The sequence below is a fragment of the Zonotrichia leucophrys genome, chromosome 5, assembly GCF_028769735.1.
Source record: "Zonotrichia leucophrys gambelii isolate GWCS_2022_RI chromosome 5, RI_Zleu_2.0, whole genome shotgun sequence".
NCBI lineage: Eukaryota > Metazoa > Chordata > Aves > Passeriformes > Passerellidae > Zonotrichia > Zonotrichia leucophrys.
The window spans coordinates 27,694,519-27,713,500 of record NC_088175.1 but is presented as its reverse complement, the minus strand read 5'-3'; the positions used below and the strand labels follow the sequence as shown (position 1 = coordinate 27,713,500).

The window sequence follows — 18,982 nt, the reverse complement described above, 5'->3', positions numbered from 1 at the left end:
AGAACTTAATTCCATGAAACATGGGAAAGCCTACGTTTAAATAAGCAACTAGGGAGACATTCTGGACTTGGAAGTCAGCTATAAAGTGCATTTGGAATCATGAAGATGTTTCTGTACCTGATTCATGGCAAGCCATTTTTCCAGCACAAGAAGCCAAAGCCACGCAGCTCTCGATGGGCTAGAATTCTGTCCCCATCTACAAAAGCAAGGGGCATATACAGGGGATTATACAAGGTTGTCTCCATATCCAAGATCCACGGAAACACCGTCAGAGAACATTTTGATTTTGTATTTCTTTGAGTGAGATAAAAACAAAGACAAGTAAGTAGCCAAAGAAAAAGGAAAACAATGCAGAGAAACCAGAATGTTGGTGTTCTTGCACATCAACTCAGTGACTTCTGCTGTGCAAAAAACTGCTTTTAGATACACCAAATACTACTAGCATAGTTCCTCAAAACAAAGAATCTAGATCTGGTCCAAAGTTCAGTCTGCACTGCTCTCTTTGAGCACTTCAGCAGATTTCGTTGAAATGTGACCACTTGCCAAACACTGCTATTTCCTGTTCTGTCTATTTCTACCAAAAAAATGAAGCGAAATTTTAGGCCACAGCACCCAAATGCAGCTCTATATTCAAATTAAAAATGAAGCAATTAAACAAAGAGTCCTTCTAATTTCCATCAGCATTTCACATCCTGCAGTACTTCAGCATTCCAAACCCTACACAGCTGGGAACACATTCAGTACTGTCAAAGGGACCAGGAAAAGGAGAAAGCACAATATTGTTTCCTGTCATTTAAAAATCTCAGCACTACTAACTAAAGCCTTCAAATGTGATAACCCAGCTATTAAAGATCAAAAGACTGAAAATTCCTATGTCTCAGTGGTTGTTGGCAATATTCATCTAACCACGAGCACACCTTCCTCCAGACTCCTTCAGCTGCTGTCAGCGTAAATTGTCTCTTAGAGCCCTTACTGAAATGTTATGCAAACTTTAATGTGAAGAAATATGATCATCTGATCAGACAGGGGGCTTACCAATGTTCCCTGAATCGCTAAAAAGTCACCCTTCACATACACCTAACTGAAAAAATAAAAAGTAAGAGATAAAAAGTAACTGGGATTGAGTAAAATGGATGCCATTCCAAAATACAGTGTGAGAGAAACAAGAAATCAACAGCATAATTGGGAATTGCATAATTGGGAATTCTGGGAATTGCAGTTTAAGAAATTAGGAGATTTTTCATGAGTTGGAAACAAGATAACATTTTAAATAACTTCACCACTGATCTTGGTGGTTCCATTTCTAAACTAACCGAAGCTCAGCGTCAAAGAAACGTAATTTCAAGAGATGGTCCCTTTCCCTCGGTAAAATCTAACAAAATCAGTTCTGAAATGCTCCCAAGTAGTTTTAAGCTTGAATCAATCACCATATCAGCTAGGTAAATGAACACAACTCGTTATCCCGGTGGGATGGGCAGCCTGCTAAGTTCTTGGTCAGTGATAAGACATCCAAGTTCAGACAACAGCATCACAAGACACCTCAGCTCTAAAGTGCTACTTCCCTGACTCTACCTGTCTCCGACAGCCAACACCAAGCCAACTGCTCCTCCCCATTTCACATTCAAGTCCACGGAACCAGAGCAGTACCTCACCTACCTTACCGCCACGGGACAAGCTACCAGAGCCTGAAGAATCGCCTCCACCTTCGCGGGGCCGTCCCCGTGCCACCGGCTCAGCTGGGGCACGCAGGCCTGGGCAAGCTCCCAGTGCCCGCGCCGTACGCACTCACAGAAAAACCCGAAAAGACGCTGCAGAGAATCCGCCTCTTCGTTCCCAAAAGAATGCATCTTCCCGGGACGACGGGATGACCCGGGCCGGGGTGACACACACGAGGGCGATGCCGCGCTCCCTGGCGGGGCACGGCGGGGCACGGCGCGGCCCCGGCGGCGCTCGGCTCTACGGCACCGCCCCGGCACCGCCACCCCTCCCCGCCGCCATCTTGGGCGCCGCCTCAGCTGACCGTACCGCCGGCCAGGCACGCGGGCAAGGCGCCCGCCCATTGGCCGAGCCGGGGCGGAATGTAAATAAACCGCCATGTTTGGTTGGGGCGCCTGACGCCGCCGAGAGAGCCCGGGCAGGGCAAGCCCCGCCCCCAGTAACCACGCCCCGTTTCCGCCCCCACCTGCCGGCTCCGCCCCTTGTTGGTGCCTCACGAGGCTCTGATTGGCTCTCGCCAGAAGCTCCGCCCCCATGCGGACGCGGGGTCCGTGAGGGGGCGGGAGCAGCTCAGGCTCAGGGTTGGTGCGGGCGGCTGTGGGTGCGGGTTTAATCGTAAATACACCCACACACAGCCGCAGAGGTGCATGTACACGTGTGTGTGGGAGTACAGGTACTCCCTGTACAGCTGTATGACCCTGTACATACACTTCACTCTGGTACACATATACATACATACATATATATATACACACCCCTATACATACATGCAATTATATATGTACGCAACATGGGGTATACAGACCAACAGGTAGGTGTATGTATAAGGCTGTAAATTGTATATAACGACATATATATGTATATATACATATATAGTTATGCATTTGAGAGAGGAGAGTGGCGGTATCAATAAATAAATGAACTGGGGTTTGAATGTATTACATATTCAAGTATGCATATGTAGACCAGAGTATGTTACGGGTAGGTTGTGCCCCCTGGCCCGGAATGTTCGACACTCGTATGAGATGTGCAGGCACAGCTCCCGGTGCCGCTCCCCGGGCGTCCCCCTGCCCTCGCACCGCGCCATTTGCGAGCCTGCCCCTCACGGCACCGGCCGCAGCGGGAGTGACTCAGCTGCTGGGCTGGGTGGCGTCCAGGCAGTGTTTGGCAGAGATAAGACCCCCCCTCAACATCCTCCCTTTATTCAGGGCTTTTTGTTTGCTTTTGTCCTGACACGCAAAACAAAAACTGCTCCGGGGACTGCAGCGGCGAGGCAAGTGTAGGAGGGAGAGCGGTGATGACAGAGGAGAGGTGTGCCAAAGTAAGTGACTAAGTCAGTCCCCAGGGCTCCTGAATGGAAAATACGGGATGGGAGCTGTGCCCATGTGCATTTGCTGGGACCCACCCATAAACTCTGCAAGAAGCTTGCAGGAGTTTCTACCTTTGCTTCCTACATCTTCCCGAGAGTTTCTCACCTGTACAGTTGACTAGGTGTCCACACATAAATGGTGTGTGGGCAGTCACGCCTCCGAATTTTCTCCAACCACACTGGATGAGCTGTAACTCTTGAGACCATGTGGTTGTCATCCGCTCTGTTCTGATACCCTGTGCCTTTAGTGATGGTACTTACTATGGTGCACCTCTGCACAAACAATTTTGCTATGTGCACTTTCAATTTGGGGGAGTATTTTGTATCTTGTCTCCAGGCAAGGAAGAAGCTCTAGTGGGACATGAGACCTTTATGAGCATGAACTTCATTTATCCTGAGATCTTTGATGCTTATTACCTGCTTTCTAATTGCTTTATCCAGTTTAAAGTATCTCCCTACAGTCAGATTCTTTACTTGACAAGCAGTTTCCTTATGTAAGACATGTCAAGTGCTTGATGCATTTCTTTTGTTACAAAGTTCGAAACATACTTGCTGGAGTCACCTGTACAATCCTGCAAGAGTAAATTTACATCATTAACAATTAGTAGTACTGCTGTCATTTATGAAGGTAAATTTTAAAATTATTCTTCTGATATTGACCTTGTTAGGAATTAAAGGTTTATTAATATATCTGTGAAGCTCTAAAGGTAGCTGGATGGGAATATTTAAGGGGGAAAATAAATCGTATAAGTTCATCTTAGCAGAAGACACAACTAGAATAATAAAATTAGGAAATGAGGTACAGGAAAAACAATTTTTTATCTTGAATTTGCATGCATATATTGTGCAGGTCTTCTAGCAAAACTGCCTGAATTTTTACCTTGGAACACTGGAATGATAAAGCTCTTTTTATCTCAAACAGGGTCTGTTGTGCCTTGCCTTGGAATATTATCAGTGTTACGCAAGCTGCTAATAACATTTAGTGTTTTACAGCAGCTTCTTTCTAAGTGAATCTGCATGGGGAGTGATTACATGCTGCACTGTAGTATTCTGACATTTGCATTTATAGCCATTTCTGAAAATGAAGCCTCAAAACATCCCTATCAATTGTTTCCAAGGTCTCTCTCTTTAATATTTCCATGTCAGCTATGGCCTGTATTAATTCCTCTACTGACCATCAAAGCTGTTAGAGAATTTCTTGGGAAAAGCAAATGTAGCTCAGATCTTTGGGTGCAGCTTGCAACTACAGGTCTCTGTGAACAAAAGCAGATCCACCAAGAAGCCTTTTTTTTGCCTCTGAAAAAGTGTGACTTTTCAAAGTGACTGCCACAAAAGGACTGGGATTGCCCGTGGGGATGTGGGCAACATGCAGTGGCAGGGCAGCATCTGCACTGCTTTTACAGTGGGGGACAGAGCCTGCCTGGCCTCGTGTGAGGCCTAATGGAGCCAAGTCAGCCCACCAAAATCTGGTAGCAAATTTGAGGTGGCGGACAGAGAAGGTTCAAGCAGAGTCTGCACCACACATCATGCTGCCACAAAGCTGCTCATCTGCTGTGACCAGAGCAACTGGAATGCTGTTACCAGATTTATTGTGTCATCAGAGTGCAAGAAGTACTTTGAGATGGAAATACTTTTGAGTTCTTTTGTACATATAAAAATAAACCCAAGTTATATCAGGTGATCAAAGCAGCTGTTAAAGCTGGTTTACCCAAAGCATGACCCACTGAAGCCATTTTCACTGTTCCCTGCAGGTGGAGCAGTATGTTGGTGAGATTAAAGGTGGCCTGAGACCAACCATGAAGCTCACAGTCATAGGCATGGTACACTCCAAACCCAAGAGGTAGGTGAAGGGACTGCTGGGGGCTTCACCCTGTTACACATGCTCCTCCTACCTGTCTTCTAAATTCAGACACTTTCTTGGAGGTATGTGCTCTTTGAAGGAAGAGAATCAAACAAATTAACAATTTATGGACTTATTTAACTTTCATGCATTCAGACTAAGATTACAAGGTCAGGGAGGAGTTCACTGTTTGGCCTTTCTGACTGCCCTGACCAGATTTTCTACTCCTTCCCCTTGTCTAATGTGAACTGGAGGGAACACAAAAGTTGCATTTCTCCTTCAGAAAGAGAATTCTCAACCTGAATCTTGGTTGTCTGTGGGGGGTTGGAATCAACACCATTTAAAAATCAGTGTAGGCACAGGAGGTGGAGGTTCATTGCTGTCTTTTATCTGGATAACAGCAACTCTGCTCGTCATTACACTGTTTTTGCATCTACAGCTATCAGCTCCACTGCTTCCACTGGTGAAGAGTATGCCATAACCTCTTTTAGGACATAAATGAGTGCATGTTGAAGGGTTTGATTTCAGTCAAGACAGAGGGAAAGCAACATCAGAAATCACTAGCATTCTACTGGACACTGGGGCAGGAAAAAAACACCAGCTGGGTCTCATGCCTTTCTCCAGCTTCTAAGCTTGTAGAAGTGCTGTGTTTCAGTCTGACATGGAAACAACAGCTGTCTCTAGTCTCTATAAGCATCTGCCATGTTCACTATGTCCTTTCATATTTCTGAAAGTTCCAGTCATTTAATAGATCTTTTTTCAGCTTTTCAGTGACCCTGCTCTGTGATCCAGTGGATGCCAACAAAGATGTTGGGCTGTTATTCACAGTTAACTTCAGTGAGAAATCCATCACTCGAAATGCACGAATTGCTGGGAAATGGGGAAGAGAAGAGAAGACTATTCCCTACTTTCCATTTACAGCAGGCGACACATTCAAGGTAATTTTTCAGGTACTATGAATAGGTAGAGAAAAGGAGGGGAGAAAAGCTGAAGGCTGTGTATATGGCCACAAACAGCCAGCCACTGAGGCTGGCAGGTTAACTAGTCTAGTGTGGCACAGACGGCAACAGTTCAAGCCCTGATGGGAAAGAGGCATCCCTTTCTCTAGTCGCAGTTGGAGTACCCACTGGAGCTCTCAGTATCATCTCAGGAGAGGGTAGGTTATTTATCAGGGGCATTTCAGAAGAACTGGTAGACTTTGTGCTTTGCTATCCATAACATTTAGTTCTAAGTCCATGCTGTTGAAATCAGCCCTGCTGCTGATCTCTAACACCCTTCCCTGTCCTTTTCCACCGCAGATGGAACTCTTATGTGAACACCAGCAAATACGAGTCTTGCTGGATGGACGGCAGCTCTGTGACTTCACTCACCGCGTTCAGCCTCTCAACTTGGTGAAAGCTTTGCGGATCTCAGGGGACATCAAGCTTACCAAAGTGGCTTGAAAAAAGGAGACCAAGATATCACCAGAGGACAGAGGAAGATGTACTTTCTCTTGCCTCAGACATGTTTTGTCTTTTTCCCCTGACTGATTCTGGGGAGTGGGAACTGTATCTTTTTAATTCGCTGATGTGTTTGAGATACACACTTTCCCCCCCCCATACATACTCACAGCAATTGCAGAGCTATGGCTGGTCTGAATAAATCTCAAAGCCTTTGCTGAGAAACACTTCTGGCTGAAACACTCCCAAACTGCAAGATTTATTATGTTATGCAGTATCTCACATCCTTATGGCTCCTTACTCCCTCAGGCATGCCAGGAGGCAGAGCTCAGTCCTCTGTGGTTGGGTGGCTGTTGTGACTAGAACTGGGCATTATGTAGGTGGTGGGTCTGAGAAAAGAGGAGATTTTCTTATAAATGAATTAGGGAGTCTGATGGGCCCCAGCAAGGCTCACATTATCAGGAGGGAATTGCTTTTCTTGGAAGCTCTGCTCAGTCAGCACAAAAACATCTGTGCCTTCCAGCAGAGAGCAATAAATGCCTTACCTGCCTTACCCTGTCTCTTCCAGGCAGCTTTTCCAGAATTGAAAGGTTTTGACAGCTGTGGATTTCAGAGTCTTCTCTGGATCAGCCCTAGGAAATGGTGTCTGCAGTTGAAACTGCACTGCCCATTCTTGTTCTTGCATATGATTAAAGCTGCACCTTTGCTGGCAAACTTCTTTATGAGCTCTCTTAAGTATTTGAATGCATGCAGTGTTATTTCATTGCTGTGGCTTTTGAGGAAAATCCTAAATGCATGGCTATTCTAATAAATAAAAAGCATGTATCATATTCTGCCTTTGGTGATGAAGGGACTTCTTTCTAGTACAGAACTCAGAGAACAAAACATCTGTACAGAAACGAATCTGTGGATAGAGGATTATCAAATTCCTCTATGACCTCAGGGAAGATATTGAGCATGCTGCCTTTTTGAATGCTCTGCAAAATCTGGCTGTCAGATACAGGTACTCAGAAAAAACAAGAAACTTTATGGAAATAGTGTATCAGCAGGCTGATTGGGTGTTTGAAGAATTTCCTACATTCCACTTTACCTTCTAGTGTCTCAGTTTATATATAAATCTAAAATTATAGTGTATTAAACCATTATTTTTCATATACTCAAACTGACCTCTGAGAAAAAGCACAGGATATTCAAATGCATGGGGGTCTTTTGTTTGTTTGTCTTTTTAATATTTAATTATACCAAAGACAAGTTTAGTAGACAAATAATGGAAAAATAATGACTTAAGATAGAAAAAGCAAAAGTGAGGACTGCTACTATAATTCTCTGTCCAAATGGTGCTCCAACATAAATGGACTTATGGTAATTATCAGAAGGATAATTGCTTTTATGGATGAGGCATTTCTTCCAATATATTCAGCACCAGAAATTGTCTGGAACTTCCACTGATCTGCTTTGATACTCAGGATCCTATTCTGATGTGGGACATTGCCAGCATAAGAGTAATCTATATGGGTGAGGAGCAAGATTTTTGTTCTTTTCCAGTCTAACAGAGAACTAAAAAGTAGAGCAGATGGATGGACAGACAGACAGACCCCTTGTTTGTTTTGCAATGCATATTATCCTGGCAGCTGGGCTGAGACTTAGCACAAGATTCGTGTGGTATGCCGAGAAAGGCAGCCTCAGCCACCAGCACCTTCCATGACTTAGATATTTCAGTCTTAACTAAGTTTATGAGCCCCTTTATAAAGGGGGAAGGAGCAAGACAATTCTGCTTTAAGATAAAGCACTACCTGGATCTGTCAGACGTAGACTGAATACTTGCACAAAAGATCCTTTTCTTCCATCTTGGAATATCTTGACGTTTCTTCGTAAAGCCCCATTTGTCTGTGTCCACCTGTTTTGGTCTCTTGCTTAGATGGTAAATTCAAGGGGAGGAAATTCTGGATCTACATGATTTGGTCTGCATGGTCTCCTAGGACCTGGTAGGTGTTATGGTGATTCAAATAATGAACATTGACTATCAAGGGAAAAACAACACTCCTGGACAACATGAGCAGGAAGTTGGTCATAAATGTGGTTTGTCATTTGGCATGGAGTCCACATTGCTCATGTCAGCGGCTTGATTGCCTCAATCCACTGCACTCGCTCTGCCTTGGAGCTGGCCTGGATGTAGTAATGAATGTCATTTTTGGTGATGATTTTGAAAAGGTTGCCTTGCACATTGCCCTTCACTCCTGCAGAGAAAAAAAACCCCAACATGTCAGGAGGGTGCACAGAGAAAATCTTTCTGGCAGATATGAAGCTTCATAAGAATTTGAATTTCATAAATTAGGGAATCAATTCTTTCCTTTTTATTATGGATAAGACATCCAAAGCTTTTGTGTCTTTGATGTCCCTCTTCAAAACCCCTGGAAGTGTTCAAGGCCAGGTTGGATAGGGCTTTGTGGACTACCCAGCAGTACAGGGACTTGTGACATGGCTCTTCCTTTGCTTGCAAAGGGAAATGGAAAGTCAGCCCACCTGTGCATACGAGCAGCCATATATACAAACCCATACCCAAAGAATGTGTTGCTACAGCATATATATAAATGTGTGACAGTTCAGAGGCTTGTGCTCACCTGCTGGGACTCCATTGTCCTCCAGAGCTGAGACAAGACAGCCACGAAGAGAGAATCCACCTACTGGCTTGTTATCTTCCTGCAAAGAGAAAGGAAACAAGGCCTAGCTGGAAAACATCATCATTTCCCAGAGCACATGCATCACTTTTATGAAGTTGGAGACATAATAGCGGTTTTTCTAGGCACGAAACACCTATGTCACAAGAGAAATCAATTAGAACATGTAGTTAAAGGCATTACTATATTTTTTCAGTCCCAGATGTTTCTCTAATGTAGCTAGCCATGGTGTACATCCATTAAAAGCAAAAATGTAGGCAATCACACTTCAAATGTACGTATGGTTTTATCAATAACAACATACTGAATTATATATATTTCTGTAAGTATTTAGCTTGCTGCTTTGCACTGAGACTGTATGGGGAAAATCTGGTTCTTTTCCCTAGTTGGCTGGCACTCTTGTTTCTTGCCTGCAGGTTCTGCAGTTTTAGCTTATAGCCTTACAAGGACAATTTGCAGTGAAAAAAATCCCCCAAACCCATGTAGGAACAGGAAACAAAAAATGAACTGGCTCCATAAACTCTTTTCACTGATATGTCATTTCTATTAGCTTTAAAAGTCACATAAAGCATTTCTATACATGTTCTTCTTGCAATCCTGTTTGGCTTTGTGGTACCCTAAGTATCTGAGTTGCTCACATTGATTATTATATTAATGAACATAAATTCTACTTTTCATGAGAAAGTTTAAAACTGAGTAGTAGAAATTTTCTACATACTTTGGCATTAAGAAGACCCTATTCAGTGCTGGAATAAGGTTGTAAAAAATCTCAGAACCAGTATGATCCTCAAACAGTAGGATTTCAGCCCAGAAAGATCACAACCCAGGAAGAAAGCCTGCAGGACCATGGTCCCAGAGTGCGAGGGTGCAGCAAGAGAGCAATCCCAAGAACAGGAAGCTGCTGCCCAGCTAAGGAAAAGGAATCTCACTGGGAAAAAGGACAGAAAATGTAGGGCTGCAAAGTCCTACAAGGACAACCTCGTAGGGTGAGGCCAGAGAAATCTAATTCCTGGAAACGGATCGAGGAACCCAGAGTGACAGAAACATTTACAGTGTAACTGTGTCTTCACTAAAATGTTTCTAAAAGGATTTCTGGGGATGGTAACTTCCCACTCACGTACCTTGGTGGGATCATAGTAGTGCAAGAAAGCAGGATCAGCTCTCAAAACAAATTTTCTCACCTTCCAGTTTTTCCTCTTGTGCCCCTGCAAAATGGAAGAATTAAAATTACTACCTTGTGAAATGACCATTTTCCTACAAGCTGAAGGGGAGACATAAATACCAAAACAAGAGGGTTTGGACCCAACAGAGAAAAATATTTTCTAACATCTTGGTAATTCCCATGACCTTCTGCTTATCTTTCTTCTTCATATATTGACAATTCCTTCATCTCTTCCTTCCCTGTGCTGAGAACTAAGAAAGCAGAGTGACAGGAACAAATGGTTATATCCCTCATTCCTGCTTTTCATTTCCGATTAAATATGGGTTTCAGATTAAGACCCCATGCTGTGTGACACAAAGGGGTTGTGTCAGGTCCTTTTGCAGCTCTTTACTCTTTCACCACAGCCCTGTCACTGCTGCCAGGCCTGTGCCAGGCCCTGGGAACATCCCCTCTCCTGGAGGTTTGGTGCTGGGATCTGGGCCAGCCCGGGGCTGGGGCTGCTGGGGGCTGTCCCTGGCCGCTGCTGCCCATGGGCAGGGGCTCCTGGGCAGCTCTCGTGTCCTGTGCTGCTGGAGACTGCCCTGGCAGCCTGTGGGGATCCTGCAGCACCCTGCCAACCCTCATGGAGCCCTGGCAGCTGAAGGAGGGAGGGTTGACTTGGGAAGCAGTTGGTCATCCAGTTTGCACAACGTTAAGGGTGGGGCTCTGGGTACAAGGCTTCAGAGTAAGAGTGGGGCCATGCAGTGCAGGTAGGATTCCTTCTGCAAGTGGCTGTGTTATGCTTTGAAAGAGTGATTTACCCTCATCTTGTTCACAGCAAGTGTTGGAAACTACATTTTGCAGACCAAGGGTCAGATCTTGGAAACAGTTATTACCAGCAGATACTTGTGCCCAAAAACATGTTTCACCACCACCAAAGCACCCATGTGTACATGATGATTGCCCACAGGCAAATGTCCACTTCATACAAAGGTCAAGCTACTCAGCTTTGAAATTTGTCTGTGGCCAGCAACACATCCTCACTGTTGACACCACCTGGATGGGATAGGTTAAACCAAAGCACTGGTGGCTCTGCTTGGAAGTGGATGTAACACCTCTGGTAGGATTTGGAGTTTGTGTGGTACTTCTGGTTTTGATGCTGTTTTGTACCTTTCAGTATATGCTCAATATGTACAGAATATCCAATTAATCCTGCCTGAGCAAGTTCCATAGCTCACTCCTTTATAACTGGATACTCTTAACTGCAAGAGCTCAAGTACTGACAGGCAAGTTAGTTCTGCTGGGCACATCTGTCCAGCCATCATTGTACAAGTCACATTTACTCTCTAAGAAACCCTAAGAGCTCTACTGTTCCTTGTGTTCTGGGGCAGGTTCCAAGACTATGCTTACCTGTTTCACTAAGAATCCTTGCTTCACAATTGTGCCACTAAATTCAGAGATGTTGAAATGGACCTCTTCCTTGGAACTAGTATTTTTCTTACTGCTCTCAGCCTGCAAATAGGGAAAAGACAGTTCCACTTTTGTTTTTCATCTAAACAGACTTTTAAGTAGAAAATTCTGCATTTTATTTTCCTTAGCTATTTTCAGCTTATATTTCCTGAGTAAATTCTCCTCCATAGCTCTGCTGCTCAGCCTTGTAGGACCAAGATCCACAGGCAACAAATTACAGTTGTACATCTATACATGCTGGGTATAAGTGCTGTGGCCTTGAGCTGTAGCACAGCCACAGCACTGCCTGCAATGCCCACAGACACAGCGCTGCACTCCAGGGACACACCTCTTTTAATGCCCAATTATGTAATTTGTAGATCCCTCCATATCCACATAGCTATTTGGCTCCAGCAAAAGTGCCAGTTTTAGTACTACTAAAAGACTAGAGCTGCTCCTTCTGCAGATTTACTTCCTGAGCCTGCACATTTGCCTTTGGTTGCATGCTGTGCACCGGTACCCCAAACCGAGCGTGTGACAAGGGAGAGGAGGTGCCTGTGTGGGAGCTGCATCACTCACAAACATGTACAGAGCAGTGGAGTCGTCGAGGAACTTCTCAGAGGGGTCACTGGAGCGAGTGGCCTCGGTGCTGCGGACTCCCACGGGCCTGAGGAAGTTCTCATCCATCAGCATGGACGCCAAGGTGACGGCCTCGAATCGTGACACAGCAAAGCTGTTGGAGATGAGCCAGTCCACCAGGGCAGAACCTGCAGGAAGAAAGGCAGCTCTCATACCAAGACAGTGTGCTCTTCTGAGGGTAGGCAGATGGTCTCCTGCCACGCAGGCTTTCACTAGTAGAAACATTTTGGCACCATCCCAAAGATTGTCAGAGAAGTGCAAAGTTGACCAAAAGTCTGGGGTTCTAAGTATGCTTCCATACATCCAAAGAGCAAGAGAGAAAGGTGTTGGAGAGCTTGGCTGCACTGCCAGGTTCCACTGGGACAGAGCTTATCCCACTATGAAGGCAGTGCAGTATCTCCCTTGTCCCTGCAATGTGGCATAACAGATGTGAGGTGGCTCTGATATATACTGAGGCAGGTCTTTGCCTGCCAGATGTACCTGTGAAGGTCTCTTTGTATCTGTTGCCTTGATCCAAATTGCGGGTCAGCTTAATTCCAGTGCTGCTGTCATACATTCTCTCCACTATATTGCTGCAAATGAGAGCACAGCACAACATCAGCAGATGAAAAAGAGAGGCAGAAATAGCTGTATACTTTCTGTCAGTGCCAGGGGTGTCCTCATGATTGCCCACATAAAGATGGGAGGTATTCTAGGTACTCCCCCAGAAGCACTGTCCTAAGTACATTCCAGGAAAACTTTGTTCTCCCAATAGCAGCACTAAACAAGATGCCTCACAAAGTATCTTTCAATTCAGAGCACTGCAAACTGATGCATAGTCAGCCCGATTTACCTGTTCAACACAAATCAAATTAACGTAAATCTTCTGTTTCTTAATCAGTGTCCATTTCCTGTTGTTTAAGATGAGTCACTCTAAAGTCCTAGTCTGGATTCCAGATACCAGCTTTGAAAACTCAACAGGGCACAAAGCACCACGTGGTGCTTCCCTGATATTACATCCTTTGAGGTAGTACATCTCCCCAGGGAGAACATTTGCTGCTGACCAGGAAGGTCTTCAAGCCAGCAGTGAGGTGCCTGTGCAGAATCCACATACTCCCAAAAGATGATGGCCAGGAAAAAGCACATTCCCTGTGCAAACCTAGGGCAGCCAGTTCAGGGGTTCATGGCCACACAGGAGCGGATCTGTGCAGAAAGGAGCTTCCCTTGGCCCTCCCCATCCATCAACTCGGGCACTTTGCAAACCACAGCAACAACAGAAGGAGAAAGTTTTCAGCAAGAAAAATATACACTTACTGGAGGCTGATATTTTCTAGCAGTTTGAAAGAGTTCTTCATTCTGTGAAGTTCTTGTACCTGTACTGGATGACCAGCATGAATAGCTCCAGTGATGTCCAGAGCCCAAGAGTCACGTTCCTCCCTGGAGCAACATTCAAGGAAATAGTCTGTATTGGTTTTTGTCTTTAGTTTGATGAGTAGCTGTGGAGAAAGAAGGACAAAGCAATAACATCATTTAGCTATTTTGCTTCTCTTGCAATTTGCTTCTTTAGCATTGGCCCAAGTGACACAAGTAAGTCTGACAGTGCATCCCACCTGAGCAGTTCAGAGCAATTCTTGTTCAGAAGGATGGCAGGCACAAATGTGGGTTGTTTTTGGTGGGTTTTTTGTTGTTGTTTGTGGGAGTTTTCTGTTTGGTCAGGGGTATTTTGTTTTGTTTTGGGTTTTTTGTGGGTTTTTTGGCTCTTCTATCCCCCTCAAATCCCTTGGTTTTCAGTTATAGACATGGTGTACATGGATGGAGTTCCTGGAGAGCAGACCACACAGATACCCCACACAGAGGAAATATGCATTGCTGCTACCTATAGGAGAGCAGAAAAACACAGGAGGAACGTTTTCTTCCAGAGTCTTCTTGCTGAAAACTTTCTACAGCAGCAATATCCCATTGCTGAAGGAAAAAGGAGTCTGATCTGGCTGCTTAGGAGCACCCAATGTGTACCCAGGCTTTAAGGCAACTACCACAGGTGATATTCCCTTTTTTCCCCACCCTCCTCAGGTTCTATAGGGGTGTTCATGTCCTCTCTCCACACACTGTTGGGCTGATGCACTTACATTTTTTTCTCCTCACTATGTGTACAGGAGAAGTGGTTGGGGTTGTGTTTTTGTTAATAGCTGACTCACATTTGGGCACACGCTGAGGGAGTTCAGTGCTTGTCCTGGTTACACTGCTAGTGGCAGCTTGCATTTGGCTGGGCCTAATTCTGGAAGCACCCCAGTGGTATGGTTGAAGTAGTCAAAGCCAGGAGGAGAGGAAAAGATAGGAAAAAGTTAGAAAATGAGTGACATAGAGAAGAGATACATTTTTCCAGTCATACCGGTCTGTTCTCATATTCCAGGCATGGACAAGTGATAGTGCAGCCATCCAGAAGGATCCTGCCCTTTGGAGAAGGCTCCTTCTTGCCTCCTTCAATTTTGTAATACAGCAGCTTATCCTGGAGCAGAACGAACCATCTCACTTTCCAGTTCCGAACAACGTGTCCCTGCAGGGGCAGAAATCCACATAACTGATTGTACCACAAGCACTGAGAAATGGCCACATTTTCTTCTTGGCTTCTTGTATGAAATAAAAGCACAAGAAGTCATTGTGAGTCCTGTTCTCCCTGAAATACACATATTTTAAGTAACAAAATAGCACAGCTCCATCACCATAAAATCATAGAGGGATAAAAAAGTGCTGTGCTCTTTCTTCAGCCTGGTGAACTTTGCTGGCACAAATTGTTTCTTGTAAAAGCTCACAGGAATTATCCCAAAGAGCTGATGTAGGTTCACACCTGTCTGCTGACAGCATAGGCTAAATCCAAAATGTGTGAGGGCTCTTGGCAACCAGTTCCTCCTCTCTGGTGACCTTGAGTGCTGTCTTTTTCATTTTGATGTGGCTCCAGGTGCCAAGTGGTTTTGCAAGATCTTTGCTGGGTGAATTGGCTTTTCCTCACATCTCCCCCTTACTGATAATGAGAAATTCATTTCAGCCCCATCTGTCTCCAACTTCCTGGGCTAAAACATTCCCTGTGCTACTGGTTCCTGTAAAGGAAATATGCTTTTTGATGACAAAAGACTGAATGAAGGCTGCTGTCGAATGCCTCATGGATTATATAATACAGACAAATCTTCCTATTTTTCCTCTGTAAACAGCCTCCAGCTCTCTTTATTCTGGTTAAAGGACAGCAAAGCCAGTGAGGGCTGGCACAGGCAGGCTTAGTCCTGTCTGATGGTGTCTGGTCCAGCTTGGCTGTGCAAGAAGCTGATTTGTGTTTCTACAGGGGATGGAGCGTTACAGCCAGCAGGCAAAGCAGGGGGTAAAGGAAGCTCTGACACCTGGGATAGGGTGGGCATGGCTAGAAGAAAGAAACATGTAAGGTCCAGTTATGGCATGAATCAAAGCTCATTAGCTCTCTGTAAATAAAGGGGAAACCCGGCAATCTCCAAGTAAAGGTGGAGTAATAGGTCTCTAAAATCCAGGGCACTGTAGATCCAATGTTTTCTAGTCTATACTAAATACAATTTATCTACCTCAGGTTTGTTCTCTCCTTCCCTTTGTGTTCCTCAGGTTTTTTTTTTCACCTGTTGTAAAGTTACTTGGCCATTTTTCCTGTATGTTCTTTGCTATGGCTCTATTCTTTGTTTCTGGAAAATGTTCTCTTTTCTCAGGAGGTTGTCTTACCTTTTAAAATTTATCTTTACCTAATTGCACACATTCACTTTATATTTATAGTGCATTACAGTACATAATTCTGCCATTTATAATGCCTTTAGATAATCTCCTTTCTTCTGTTCTCTTCTTATGAAAACCCTGTTTTCATTACCTGATCCCATCCCTTTCTCCTTTTTTCTCTGTGGATCCCTGGTTCCCTTGTCCCCCAGTTTGCTTTAGTTGTCCCCTTTGTGCTCTCCTTCCTGCCAAGCTGTGTATTTGGGTGATGTTGTACAGACCGGCAGTCACAGCTCCGTGTGCTGCCAATCACCCATTCCTCTCACTCACTTGGTGCCTCGGCTTCCCATTTGAATTCAGCAGCCACTTAAGAGCCAGAGCACGGCTGCAGCCCAGAGAGGAGACTGGCAGCTGGGATCTCTGCCCTTGCTGCAGAAGGCAGGATGGAGAACAGCCCCTTTTCCACACAGAGCTTCACTTGGCCAGTGTCTGGCCGGGAGCCCTGCCAGGAAAACTCCTGACCAGGATTACCTTCATGTTAGCACCAGAAACATTGCCACGTACTGCACAAAAGCATTTCCCTAGGCGTGGCAAAGCTTTGAACAAACCTCTCAATCACATTCTTTTCTATGAAATCGAGGACCATATTAATCATTGAGACAGATTCTTGGTACTAAAAGCAGTTAATGCCCCTTGCTAAATTGCCTCCTTGTGTTCCAGCAATGGTTGACTCGGTCCTACAGGGAGAAGTATTGGGAAGGTTGAAATCTTTCAGCTCTTTTCGCCACATTTTGGCTAGAATTTTCTAACAGCACTACTTGAGGAGAGTGGAAAAAATAAGTTATTTCAAAAGTTTGCATTGCTTTGATCCCCTTCAAAAAGGGGATCAAAAAAAGGGGTCGTTTCTCTATTCTCTTACATGAAATGGGAAGCTCTGCACGGACACGTCACTGAAGAAGGCACAATCTATTCTAACCCACCCAAAACTTCTCCTTCTCTCCATCCTGCCATGGTGGCTCCCCTGCTGCCGCGGGTGCTCCCTGAGCACACAGGTGTGTGAGGTGCAGCCGTACTGGCTTTCCAACACCTGAGGCATCAATCCTGATGGCTAATTCACCTTCCTCCGCAGAAATGCCAGCGCAGGGAAGCTTGCGGGGGTAGGGGACAGCCGCGGGTCACGCAGCTCCCCTGGGAGGCACCTGCACAAGGCTGGAGGAGCTCCTTTCCCAGGAGCAGCGGCAGGAGCCCCCGACCCAGCGCGCCGCGGGCTCGCCCCGCTCCCTGCTCAGGAGCTGCTTCGTGTCGGAGCGGAGCCGCCCGGAGGGGAACAGAGCACTCACCCGTTTGACCAGGAAGCCCTCCTTCAGCACTCCAGCTTCTTCCTCCATCGTGGCCGGCAGGGAACAGAGCAGAGCCCCCGCCGAGAATCGCCTGAGCCCTGGCAGCCTGTCCCTCTGCACAGGATTTGTTTAAGAAAGCTCATTTTTCTTTGCTCCCCTCCTCCAATGTGACGCACTCTCCCTCTCCTGGTTTTTTCCCTCCCTCCCTACCTGTGAGATATTAGTTAAACAGCGAGCTGGCTCTGATGTTTTACCTGCCCTCGGGGAAGTAAAACAAAGGGATGTCTAAAAGGGATCTTGAAAGAATTTCACATAATTTAGTAAAGCAAAAAACCACCACCGAGCGGGCTGGCCAAAATAAACAGCTAGAAAATAACAAATCAGGTATTGCATGGGAGGGGGAAGCAGAATTTTAAAACCGCATTCCTCAAAACTTCAGACTAAACAACTACCACCTGAAATTTCTCATCTAACAAACCCACCTCTCAGGAGTTCCACAGATTAGCACAACTTGTAAGTGTAACATTCAGGATATTATGATTACAAGATTTTCACAAATCTTACAGTAACTTTTTGCTGAAAATTTATTTTCCGAAAGAAGCTCCAAAGCACCTAAGAGTCCACTCTACTTTCAGTGACCCCTTCGTATGTAAACCAAGGTTCTCAGTCTAATATTCTAAATCTCTACATAAGCAGGCTTTCAGTAAAAGCAGCCTGATCCTTGAACACTGCAGTGACCTCTTGTACCTCCTGAATGCCTTGAAACAGACTGCCTTTTGTGTCTAAAGGCAATCTCAGATGTTTGTTGTATTTCTGAAGACTTTAGCCGCTGTGAAAAATCTGTTTAATATGAAGTAATATTTCAGAGAGTGCTGCTGTTCTGAAATAACAGCCTTTGCTGTACTGTCAGCATTCCATGACTCTCACTAAAATTAGGGTGATGAATGTGGGCAGAGCTGTGGGCTGTGATAAGACATACAAGGTAGGGTATAGCAAATAAACAAAAGCACTCGTTGCTATGTTAAGAGTCCGGAGGTCAAGTAAGACTAAGTGACTCCAATATCAAGGGGCACACTTTCATGCACTAAGGAAAAGGAACAAACAAGTAATTTCTTTATACATTTTTATAACTTTTAGCTAGGAATAGCACGACGCTGAAGATTTGAAACCAAAATTGTGCTGGAGACAACGCAGAGAAGAGTCCTGCAGAGGCCTTAAGAATACAGTGGGTGACTAAACACTGCTGGAAGTTAGAAGATTGATTCTATATAAAGAGAAAACATGCTGGCTGAGATTTCAAAAGCAGAAGTTACCTGTGTAGCTCCTACTGTACCCCTTTTGACTCTTGGGAAAAGGCAGGCAGCTACCAGGCAACAGGCTCAGTAAGTCATATCCCAGTATGTTTGCTCTTCAGTCCACCTAAAGTACAGTAACAGAACACTTGGAAAAGTACTTTTGCTGCTGGTATATACTATTTTCAAAGTTATCAATGGAAAATTTTGTAGTTTTAAAAAATATAACTGTAGCCTTAAAAAAAGAAAATTAACCAAACCAAATGTATTTTGTTAATTGAAAAAATAATCTCCATCTCTGTAATATATATATATTCAGAAACAGAATCTTGGGGAAAAAAACCCTGATAAAGCCAGAAAAAAAAAAAATCAGCTCA

At 44.8% G+C, this 18,982-nt stretch overlaps 3 protein-coding genes across 9 annotated transcripts in view; 1 reads left to right on the top strand and 2 right to left on the bottom strand.

Moving 5' to 3' along the window:
• ZFYVE26 (zinc finger FYVE-type containing 26) overlaps nt 1-2,002 on the bottom strand; it is a 48,732-nt gene extending 46,730 nt beyond the window's left edge. For 5 of the 6 annotated variants that reach the window (XM_064713591.1, XM_064713589.1, XM_064713588.1 and 2 more), the window contains exons 1-2: nt 1,657-1,973; nt 118-196 (exon numbers count right to left, since the gene is read on the bottom strand). In XM_064713591.1, coding sequence (XP_064569661.1) covers nt 118-196; nt 1,657-1,847 — 270 coding nt within the window. In that variant the 5' untranslated portion in view covers nt 1,848-1,973. Of the gene's footprint in view, nt 1-117; nt 197-1,656 lie in introns of all 6 variants that reach the window. The other variant, XM_064713592.1, reaches the window with a different exon arrangement.
• A 390-nt stretch (nt 2,003-2,392) lies between these two features.
• On the top strand, nt 2,393-6,507 carry LOC135449082 (galectin-related protein A-like). 2 transcript variants are annotated; one of them, XM_064715589.1, is made up of 5 exons: nt 2,489-2,527; nt 2,983-3,037; nt 4,837-4,925; nt 5,689-5,863; nt 6,224-6,507. In XM_064715589.1, the coding sequence occupies exons 1-5, from the start codon at nt 2,496-2,498 to the stop codon at nt 6,365-6,367; spliced, it is 495 nt and encodes a 164-aa protein (XP_064571659.1). In that variant the 5' UTR covers nt 2,489-2,495; the 3' UTR covers nt 6,368-6,507. The 2 variants fall into 2 exon arrangements, with proteins under 2 accessions (XP_064571660.1, XP_064571659.1); XM_064715590.1 differs by lacking the exon at nt 2,983-3,037 and having other exon boundaries at nt 2,393-2,527.
• Nucleotides 6,508-7,563: 1,056 nt separating this feature from the next.
• Nucleotides 7,564-17,509, bottom strand: PLEK2 (pleckstrin 2). The gene is made up of 9 exons (XM_064715588.1): nt 17,314-17,509; nt 14,640-14,804; nt 13,565-13,746; nt 12,752-12,843; nt 12,212-12,399; nt 11,594-11,695; nt 10,164-10,247; nt 8,986-9,064; nt 7,564-8,601 (listed from the first exon to the last, which is right to left on the bottom strand). The coding sequence occupies exons 1-9, from the start codon at nt 17,359-17,361 to the stop codon at nt 8,474-8,476; spliced, it is 1,068 nt and encodes a 355-aa protein (XP_064571658.1). The 5' UTR covers nt 17,362-17,509; the 3' UTR covers nt 7,564-8,473.
• Between the last annotated feature and the right edge of the window lie 1,473 nt (nt 17,510-18,982).

What these genes read in the sequence shown, in the direction of transcription:
- PLEK2 (XM_064715588.1), bottom strand. Translation starts at nt 17,361, where the DNA reads ATGGAGGAAGAAGCTGGAGTGCTGAAGGAGGGCTTCCTGGTCAAACGG. An exon ending in AAGGATTCTTAGTGAAACAG is followed by an intron (nt 10,248 to 11,593) that starts GTAAGCATAGTC and finishes TCCATTTTGCAG; the next exon opens with GGGCACAAGAGGAAAAACTG. An exon ending in GGACAATGGAGTCCCAGCAG is followed by an intron (nt 8,602 to 8,985) that starts GTGAGCACAAGC and finishes TTTTCTCTGCAG; the next exon opens with GAGTGAAGGGCAATGTGCAA.
- LOC135449082 (XM_064715589.1), top strand. Translation starts at nt 2,496, where the DNA reads ATGTACGCAACATGGGGTATACAGACCAACAG. An exon ending in TGGGGTATACAGACCAACAG is followed by an intron (nt 2,528 to 2,982) that starts GTAGGTGTATGT and finishes CGGGGACTGCAG; the next exon opens with CGGCGAGGCAAGTGTAGGAG. An exon ending in GTACACTCCAAACCCAAGAG is followed by an intron (nt 4,926 to 5,688) that starts GTAGGTGAAGGG and finishes ATCTTTTTTCAG; the next exon opens with CTTTTCAGTGACCCTGCTCT.